Below are 10995 nucleotides of genomic sequence, written 5' to 3'. Positions count from 1 at the left end.
AAAGAGCCCTGTCTCTCTGATGTAGGGCGGCAGGTAGCCTAAATGAGGAGCCCTGTCTCTCTGATGTAGGGCGGCAGGTAGCCTAAATGAAGAGCCCTGTCTCTCTGATGTAGGGCGGCAGGTAGCCTAAATGAGGAGCCCTGTCTCTCTGATGTAGGGCGGCAGGTAGCCTAACGGAGCAATAAAACACGTCTTTATGACTGACTCCTCATTTCTGTCCTTTCATCTTCCTACACAACATTATGTTACTGACAGGGGACAAAGACTGTGAAATGTTTAGTAATTTGACACATTATAAAAAAAGGAAAAAGCAGAGCTCTATCAATGTAAGCTGGATGAGGACACAATGAGCTGTGTTCTCTGAAATGAGAGACAACCAAACAAGATGACTGGTAGGCTGTCACGCCCTGGCCATAGAGAGGTTTTTTGTTCTCTATTATGGTTAGGCCAGGGTGTGACTAGGGTGGGCATTCTATGTTCTTTTTTCTATGTTTTGTATTTCTTTGTTTTTGGCCTGGTATGGTTCTCAATCAGGGACAGCTGTAGATCGTTGTCTCTGATCGGGAGCCATACTTAGGTAGCCTGTTTTCCTTTGGGTTTTGTGGGTAGTTCATTTCTGTTTAGTTCTAGTTATCCTGACAGAACTGTGGGCAGTCGTTTTGTTTATTTGTAAAGTGTTCATTTTTTTTTCTCCATTAAATTACAACGATGAATAAAATTCCGCGCTGCACCTTGGTCTCTTCACAACGACGACCGTTACGCAAACAAGATGACACGGCCGCCGGGTAAATGTGTGGCGAGCTGACATATGTCCCAGCAGTTTTCAATCCATTTTGATATTTTTAGTATAATAAAAACATTGAGGTGAAAACGTTAAAAGGACGGATAAAAAAAGTATGCTACAGTTTTTTTTTTTTTGACTGACTTGCCTCATGATTCGTCAACTCGTGCAAATTGTATCTGTCCTTCACATATCAGAGCGCTGCAAGTTCTGTGTGTGTGTTTGACCAATCAGATTTACAGAAATCCCCGGTCGCGAGGGCCGGGCACAATGCAGGTTTAGCAATGAGACACTTTCCTCTGGTATTTATTTAGCCAACCTGGTCTCAGAGCATTTTCATATTATTCTGTACATACATTTGAAACACTCCATTTAGTATATGTTACATTTCGTATGGTATGTACAGTATAAATTTTTTATAACAATTCGTATGATATGTTACAAATGTAAATTCGTACAACATGTTTGAATTGCAATTCGTAAGATATGTTACGAATTTGCAAAACGTACAGCTAACTGGCTAAAGTTAGCTAGGCTAGGGGTTAGTGTTATGGTTAGCAGTTAGGTTAAAGGGTCAAGGTTTGGGTTATAGGGGAAGGGTTAGCTAACATGCTAAGTAGTTGCAAAGTAGCTCATTAGCTAAAATGCAAAAATTGTCCATCGTGAGATTCAAACACGCAACCTTTGGGTTGCTAAATTTTCACGTTACACACACACCCATCCACCCTCCTTTCACATATCATACTAATTTGAGTTTACCAGATTTATATTTATTATGTTACGTCTAGTCTATGAGACCAGACTGCGCTCACAGCATGTCATATCTGAGATTACTATTGTTTAGGTGTAGGCTGCTGCAACATTTCTTTTGAAAAGTTTTTGCTTGTGTCTGTTGGTAGTGATATGTTTATCATGTTTGCTAAATCAGCCTGGTCTCAATAGACTGTATGGGATGAAAACAAGGCCATTTTTCAGTCTGATCAACTATAGGCATACTGATAACTGCAGCTGCATACAGATTACAGAATGCCCCCTGTCCACTCTGTCCAGGGTCAACAAAGCGGTAACATTATGTATTTAAAACCCATTTATTTGTGTAAGAAGAAAAATGTGAACGTGATCAGATTTAGTTTATATTCAAACTTGGGTTTGTAGCCTACCTAGACCTTATCAATCCAAAACTGTAATTAGTCAAGCAACACAATAGTGATGACATAAAGGCAAAGGGAAAGGGAAAGGGGGGAGATACCTAGTCAGTTGTACAACTGAATGTATTCAACTGAAATGTTTCTTCCACATTTAACCCCAACCCCTCTGAATCAGAGAGTTGCTGTGGGCTGTCATAATCAACATCTAGGTCTTCGGCGCCCTGGGAACAGTGTGTTTGTTAACTGCGTTGCTCAACTGTGTGAGTAACTTTTTAAATACAGTTGCATAGGCCTATATGACGCAAACCTGCATAAACCAAGCTGAACGCTGTGGGTTCTATTGTACAATCACAGCTATTTTGTCTGTGTAAAGGAAACCCTGTCTAGTTTTATATGATTCATACGAACAAGTACAAGGTTACTTCAGGAGTTTTTTTATCCTCCCTAGGGGCCAAGTTTTTGTCAGGAGTTTTCTTTTAAATTATGTGACCTAACTAGAAAAACTCTGGTCCCATCATACCCCATACAAAACCTTTTTATAAATGATTAATTACGGTCATACCCTATATGGCCTGGAGTTTTACCTGGTTGGGTTGCCGGACCCCAGAGGAAAAACAATCGCCCCACCACTCTGGGACCTGTGGTGCCACCTCATGATGTATGTTGGGTGAACTCTGGGACCTGTGACCTCATGATATGTGTTGGGTGAACTCTGGGACCTGTGGTGCCACCTCATGATATGTGTTGGGTGAACTCTGGGACCTGTGGTGCCACCTCATGATATGTGTTGGGTGAACTCTGGGACCTGTGGTGCCACCTCATGATATGTGTTGGGTGAACTCTGGGACCTGTGGTGCCACCTCATGATATGTGTTGGGTGAACTCTGGGACCTGTGGGGACAGCGGGGATGTTCAGCAGGTTTGGAGCTGCGGAGTCCATCCACAGCGACCAAGGCAGAAACTTTGAGTCCCGTGTGTTCGCCACCATGTGTGAGAGGCTGGGTATGCACAAGACCCGCACTACTCCTCTCCATCCTCAAAGTGATGGCCTTGTGGAGCACTTCAACCAAACGCTTGGACAGCAGCTGGCCATCGTCTCTCAGCCAAACACCAGCGTGACTGGGACAAGCACCGGCCCATGGTCCTCATCGCTTGCTGCTCCTCTGTCCAAGACTCCACCTCCTACACGCCTGGCCTCCTCATGCTCGGGAGCGAGATCCGCACCCCTGCGGAGATGGCGTTTGGTCGGCCCCTAGATAGCCCTCCTGTTCCGGAGTATGTTCCGGGAGCCCTCCTTTTCCGGAGTATGTTCCGGAGTATGTTCCAGAGCCCTTCTGTTCCGGAGTATGTTCCGGAGCCCTCCTGTTCCGGAGTATGTTCCAGAGCCCTCCTGTTCCGGAGTATGTTCCGGAGCCCTCCTGTTCCGGAGTATGTTCCGGAGCCCTCCTGTTCCGGAGTATGTTCCGGAGCCCTCCTGTTCCGGAGTATGTTCCCAGAGCCCTCCTGTTCCGGAGTATGTTCCGGAGCCCTCCTGTTCCGGAGTATGTTCCAGAGCCCTCCTGTTACGGAGTATGTTTCGGAGCCCTCCTGTTCCGGAGTATGTTCCGGAGCCCTCCTGTTCCCCCGGGGCCAGAGTACGCCCGGGTCTCCAGGACCGCACGGAGACAGCTCACACCTTCGCCAGAGAGCAGCTGGTGAATGCAGGTGTGAGGCACAAGAAGAACTATGACGTGCACACCCGGGGAAGGCACTTTGTGGCTGGGGTGCTGGTCTGGGTCTACAGCCCCCTGAGAAAGAAAGGCAGATGCCCCAAGTTGGACAGCCACTGGGTGGGACCCTGCAGCGTCCTGGAGAGGGTAGGGGAGGTTGTTTACCAGATGCAGCTTTCTCCCAGGGGAAGAAAAGTGACACTGCACCCGGGACAGGTTAGCCCCATACAGAGGGGCCTCTTCTCCCCAAACCCCAGGGACCCCCACAATTCCCCTCTCTGGCAATGACATTCCCCAAGCACCCACCCCCAGGTGCCACAGCCGCAGACAGGGCTCCAGACAGCCCACTAACCAAGTTTCCCTCCCTGTGTCAACGCGCGGTTCCCAGAGCCATGGACTGTATTCCCCATTCCCTCATCCTTGTCCCCAATGTCCCTGCCTTCATCCCCTGGGTCCCAGAGGGGCAGCCCCCTGCCACGGACTGAGCCCCCTGTTTCCCATCTGGGCACTCTGTGACCATCATGGCCACTCAGTCAAAGGAAACCTCCGGGTAGCTTCAGAGACTTTGTTTGTTCCCTCTGGGACGAGGGACTTTGTGGTGGTGGTGGGAGGGGGGCTGTATACCAACCCGCACAGACAGCTGTGTGTTCTGGTGGTTGGTGGAGCGGCGGGGAGGGTTTGGCAGGGGGGGTGGAGCATCGCAAGTTTAAGACCATGCTTAGTCATTGTTCTCTCTCTTACGTCTGGTCTTAATAAGAAATTGTTGTTTTATACAACTATCCTTGGCGTGGGCTAAGGCCAAACATTAGCCTGTGTTGAGAATTCGTCAGCTCAATCCTCTATCTGGACAATCGTTAATTTATGATCTAGCCAGGTCATTACAATATTAACTATATGCTATCTAACTAAATAAGTACCCAACGTTTATTGACTTGATTATTCACGTCATTCTTAGCTAAGGGGTATAGTCGTTGTGCGTTCTCAATGGACATTGTTAATTCTGGCTATCTACTCCGATTTCAGAGGCCTCTCGTCTGAGTGTGCCAGAGTGCAGAATAACTGATGAATTTACATCTGTTGAATATGGCCGGTGTCAGTAAACGTCTACAAAAAAATTCTATAAACGTTATTCAATTGTTGCCAGCAGCAGCACAGTTACAGTCATCAACGCTCTGGATCATATGACAACAGCCTAAACAGCTCTGCCTGGGAGAGTAAAATGGTCAGAGTGGGGTGTTCTCTCATTTGTGTCTGGAAGTAGCTAGCCAACGTTAGCCAGTTAGCTTGGGTGCTTGGATGTGAGGTCAGAACGCTCAGATCAACCCTACTCCTCGGCCAGAGTGTCCAGTGTGCTCTCTGAACACTCCGAGAGTGTTTGACAACGCTTTGGATTTACGAATGCCAAGAGCGTACTCTGGCACTCCAGATTGAATTTATGAACACCCCTTGAAATCGTAAAAATGTCAAGCTAGCTAGTCATTTGTTATGCTAAAAAGCTATCAAGAAGTTGCATAGCGGGCCTCCCGGGTGGTGCAGTGGTCTAAAGCACTGCGATGCAGTGCTAGCTGTACCACCAGAGATTCTGGGTTCGAGTCAAGGCTCTGTCGCAGCCGGCCGCGACCGGGAGACCCATTGGGCGACTCACAATTGGCCCAGCGTCGTCCAGGTTAGGGAGGGTTTGGCTGGCAGGGATATCCTTGTCTCATTGCGCGCTAGCGACTCCTGTGGCGGGCCGGGCGCAGGGCACGCTGACCAGGTCGCCGGGTGTACGGTGTTTCCTCCGACACATTGGTGCGGCTGGCTTCCGGGTTGGATGTGCGTTGTGTCAAGAAGCAGTGCGGCTTGGTTGGGTTGTGTTTCGGAGGACGCATGGCTCTCGACCTTCGCCTCTCCCGAGTCCGTGCAGCGATGAGACAAGACTGTAACTACTACCAATTGGATACCACGAAATTTGGGGGGGAAAAAGGGGGGGAATTTTTTTTTAAAAGAAGTTGCATAGCAACAGCATCAACTTCCGGTAGACAGGCGAAGTGCTAGTATACTCAACTGAAACGATACTGTTCGTTTACAGTATACTAAAATGAACTAATAGTATGTAGTAAATACTCATTAAGTATGTAGTATACAGTATGTTAGTATGGGTTTTCGAACACAGCTTAGGTGTAAGGCAGGGGTTCGGTTAACAACATTACACAGGCGTATTCTTTGTGGTCGTCACTATTTACCACAGCCACAAATGGCTAAACCATGCCTAATACTACAACTTCTATTCTTAAAATCAGATTTTAAACCGAACCCTAACCTTAACCACCCTGCTAACCCTAACCACCCTGCTAACCCTAACCTTAATCGCACTGCTAACCCTAACCTTAACCACCTTGCTAACCCTAACCTTAACCACCCTGCTAACCCTAACCTTAACCACACCGCTAACCCTAACCTTAACCACACTGCTAACCCTAACCTTAACCACCCTGCTAACCTTAACCTTAAATTAAGACACAAAAATCACGTTTCTTTTTCACACATTTTTACGATATAGTCAATTGACTATGTGGCTGTGGTAGGTAGTGAGAGCCATTCTGCTGTGCTTCGGTGCCTGTTTATTGTATGACGTAAACAAGGCGTGTCCCTGTCAAAATGTAATGCGATTCAAGCTTTAGCCTCTAGATGGTGGTAAATGTACAGTTATAAAGCCAGAGATTACTGGTAGGCCAGTTATATAAAACACGTGTTGGGTGGAGCTGTAGGTAATAAGAAAGAGGCGGGGTGTAAAAATCAAAACTTTGACTAGCTAGCTGACATCTAATACAATGACCACTGACTTAGGCCTTACAGGAAATGAACCTTTATGTGGCAACACTGACTTTTGACGCTCCTTGTATTGAGACACATATGAACTTAACATTGTTAAAATAGGAACTTGGTCAGAGTGGTGGATATCTAAAAGACATTGTGATGTAATGTCCATTCCGTCGACTTCCTGTTCGTGTGTGTTACGAAATAAGCAGTGAAGAAGGGATGTGATGTTGAGTTTGATCCTCACAAATTAGAAACGAACCAAATTGGAACAGTATGGAGAGAGTCATTGAGGGTTCATCTATAGATCAAGATCCTACAAATGCGTATGAAAATGTGACAGCCAAACAGGACACCAGAGACAGCTCAGAATCAACTCAGCACTCAAGGAGAAGAGTCTACAGATTAGCTGCTGTGGGTTTTGGGTTGTTGTGCGTCCTACAAGTCATTCTTAACGTCTCCCTGCGTTTAGTCAACAACCTGAGTGAAGGGAGAGACCAGTTGGTATGTGAGAAAGACGTCCGCAAGATATGTCCCCAAGACTGGATGATACAGTCCGGTTGCAGTTGTTACTTCATCTCCCTTGACACTAAAAACTGGACTGAGAGCAGACAGGACTGTCTGGACAGAGGAGCAGACCTAGTGATCATAAACAGCAGAGAGGAACAAGTTTTCATCAAAGCATTGGGCCACAGAACCTGGATCGGTCTGACTGACGAAGAAGAAGTTGAGGGAACCTGGAGATGGGTGGATGGGACACTACTGACCACAAGTTACTGGACTGAAACCGGCGAACCGAATGGAGGAACTGAAGAGAACTGTGCTGAGATTATCGGCATTCACAATGACCCAGTATTGGCCTGGAATGATCTACCGTGTGACTTTGACCAGCGTTGGATCTGTGAGAGGTCATTGGTTCTGTGAAAGGTCGTTGGTTCTGTGAGAGGTCGTTGGTTCTGTTAGAGGGTCCAATCACAATCTCTAGATTCAGCCCTAACATGTCCCTAACACCTACAATGGTATCCACTTCCATTCCAGAACCCAACCACCAAACAACATTATCTTAAGCAAGTAAGGCAAGTCACAATTAATTTAGGGAAAAGCAGGTCCCGCATTTATAAGAGTATTGCAATTGTTTTTCCTCTCTCTTTTGACTCCTTCTCACAGTTTCATCGCTTTGTTCCTTTTTTTTCTCTTTCCCATGCTCATGTAACACGTGTTGAATTTCATGTTGTATAATGACCCAGAATCTGAACAGTTACATGAAAATCATAATCAATCCTGTATGTTAAAACACTTCTAAAAAGTTTATATGGTCACTGACAGTGTTTTATCATGGTCTCGCAACATTATATTGGGATATGTATGCATTTCAGTCATTTATGAACTTTGATTGATTTGTGAACACTGCACTGTACATTTTACTTAGGGGCACAACTTTCACTGGGGACGGGGGGGGGGGCATGTCCCCCCAACCAGTTTTATCATTTGGAATGTGATATAAAACGAGGCAACGGTTTGCTTTAGGACCATGCAGACGCCTCCGAGCGGATGGGTAGGCTGTTTAGAGTGTTAATCCGACTGAATAAAACAATTTAAAACATGTAAAAAAATATATATTTATATGTCCCTCCCACTTCTAAAACCAAAGTTGCGCCCCTGATTTTACTACACGTCGTCATTGGGCTAGCATGGCTACTTCATGGCCCCCCTTTCGTTGTTCATTTGTACTTTACAGAGGATGTGGTGCATTAGGGGCAGCACAACATTTGTTTTTTGGAAGTTGTTATTGTCATTATCAGCTATGTCATGTGTTTTTGTTAAGATATTTTGACAATATTTTACTGTTCGCAAGAGCACATCATGTACTGTAATGTACCTAACACCTGGCTGTAATTAAGAACGTTGTCTGGCTGAGGCCTATAGGCTACTGGATATTTACATTTAAAATTGTACATTTCATTTTTATGTCAAACAACATTATTGTTATTGGCCCCTGTCTACATTCATTAGTAATGACTCCTCTCTGGTAATGTATAGGATCTGCAGTCCTGGAGTGTAGAGAACAATTTGTACTGATTTGGATTACAACAAACAACCCAACCATCTAGATACAGTGGGGGATTACAACAAATAACCCAACCATCTAGATACAGTGGGGGATTAGAACAAATAACCCAACCATCTAGATACAGTGGGGGATTACAACAAATAACCCAACCATCTAGATACAGTGGGGGATTAGAACAAATAACCCAACCATCTACATACAGTGGTGATGACATATTGTATTATTACGTTTGTGTATGTTTTGTTATCAACATATCACTTTCCAGTTTAAATTTCTCTTTGGACAAAGTGAAGTGTGTGGCTTTCACTTTTTCCAACTTTAACTTGCTTGCAACTTGAATAAAAAACATGCAAACAAATGAATGTGGTTAAAACACTTTTTTTTTCACTCCATGTTTCAAATAAAAGTATGTGAAGTCGGTGTGGGTGTATTTTCAGACTAAATTAAACATTACATCTTTCTTTAACTGCATGTTTTCCAGACTTACACCCACGTCCATGAACTCTTTATCTTACCATCCATCAAATCCCTCCTCCACATGGGCTCTTTGATATTTGATCCATAAAGTATATTCTGACTGTTCCACGTAACCTTAAAAAAAACAACTCAAAACGGCCTCCCGAGTGGCGCAGCAGTCTAAGTCACTGCATCGCAGTGCTTGAGGCGTCACAACAGACCCGGGTTCCATCCCAGGTTGTGTCACAGCCGGCCGTGACCGGGAGACCCATGAGGCGGCGCACAATTGGCCCAGCGTCGTCCGGGTTAGGGGAGGGTTTGGCCGGCTGGGATTTCCTTGTCCCATCGCGCTCTAGTGACTCCTTGTGGCGGGCCGGGCGCCTGCAGGCTGACTTCGGTCGCCAGCTGGACGGTGTTTCCTCCGACATATTAGTGCGTCTGGCTTCCTGGTTAAGCGGCTACTGTGTCAAGAAGCAGTGCGGCTTGGCAGGGTCGTGTTTCGGAGGACGCGCGGTTTTCGACCTTCGCCTCTCCCGAGTCCGTACGGGAGTTGCGGCGATGGGACAAGACTGTAACTACCAAATGGATACCAGGAAATAGGAGCAGTCTTGAATTAATCAACACAGATTTTTATCTTGTTTACATGTCCTTCGTATTACTTCTGAATGGTTCTATTTCAACATCAGATAAGTACATTATTAGCTGTTAATAATTTCAACATCAGATTAAGTACATTATTAGCTGTTAATAATTTCAACATCAGATTAAGTACATTATTAGCTGTTAATAATTTCAACATCAGATTAAGTACATTATTAGCTGTTAATAATTTCAACATCAGATAAGTACATTATTAGCTGTTAATAATTTCAACATCAGATTAAGTACATTATTAGCTGTTCATAATTTCAACATCAGATTAAGTACATTATTAGCTGTTAATAATTCCAACATCAGATAAGTACATTATTAGCTGTTAATAATTTCAACATCAGATTAAGTACATTATTAGCTGTTAATAATTTCAACATCAGATTAAGTACATTATTAGCTGTTAATAATTTCAATATCAGATTAAGTACATTATTAGCTGTTAATAATTTCAACATCAGATAAGTACATTATCAAATAGAATTTCCTTGACATGGTGTTACTCAACATATTTTCTTTCATTCCTACTTTATTAAGTAAAGCATCTTTATAGTGAAATATCTAAGAAACTGAACTGGCATTAGCTGTCCAAGCTTCTTTCGCTTGATGTTTTGAATCATTCATATTTAATCATTTCTGACAAAGTATTAAAGCATTAGACCTATCACTAAAAGCTTCAATCATACAAAAGTTATATTTAAATCCAAACTGGTTCTATAGCAGATTAGTAAGAATGTCCCACCTCATGTTCAAGAATGGCCTTTTCCCCTTTATTCAGATTACAGCCTCTCACTTTCAGTTATTTGAAGATAAAATAATCTCCAGAATATCGTTATTTTTTAAAACAATTTCAGTTAAATCCACCAGAAAAGACAGAACAAATATTACAACAAATATTATGGTTAAACTCAAATACACTAATTGATAAAAAAAAAAAAACATTAATTTAAGAGGAATTTGTTGGAGTGGTGCATAGATGGTTGTCCTTCTGGAAGGTTCTCCCATCTCCACAGAGGAACTCTGGAGCTCTGTCATGTCTAAAAAACAGTTTTTGCCTTGTCATTATGGGGTATTGTGATGTCATTATGGGGTATTGTGATGTCATTATGGGGTATTGTGATGTCATTATGGGGTATTGTGACATCATTATGGGGTATTGTGATGTCATTATGGGGTATTGTGTATAGATTGGTGAGGAAAATGTTTTATTTCCTCCATTTTAGAATAAGGCTGTAACGTAACAAAATGTGGAAAAAAGGAAGGGGTCTGAATGCTTTCCGACTACACTGTAGTTGGGAAGAGATTTTCGATGAACCGATTCCATGGCAAATGGTTTATGAACTGATACACAAAACAATGCCAGATTCAAAACATAGAGTT

At 43.9% G+C, this 10995-nt stretch overlaps 1 protein-coding gene across 1 annotated transcript; it reads left to right on the top strand.

Annotated features, from left to right (window-relative positions):
* Positions 1 to 6478: 6478 nt before the first annotated feature.
* LOC115163839 (CD209 antigen-like protein C) lies at positions 6479 to 8926 on the top strand. The gene has a single exon (XM_029716042.1). The coding sequence runs from the start codon at positions 6714 to 6716 to the stop codon at positions 7359 to 7361; it is 648 nt and encodes a 215-aa protein (XP_029571902.1). The 5' UTR covers positions 6479 to 6713; the 3' UTR covers positions 7362 to 8926.
* The last annotated feature ends 2069 nt before the right edge of the window (positions 8927 to 10995 follow it).

Source organism: Salmo trutta, chromosome 26 (genome assembly GCF_901001165.1).
Source record: "Salmo trutta chromosome 26, fSalTru1.1, whole genome shotgun sequence".
Lineage (NCBI taxonomy): Eukaryota > Metazoa > Chordata > Actinopteri > Salmoniformes > Salmonidae > Salmo > Salmo trutta.
Note: the sequence above shows the minus strand (reverse complement) of the source record. Positions and strands in the feature narration are given on the sequence as shown.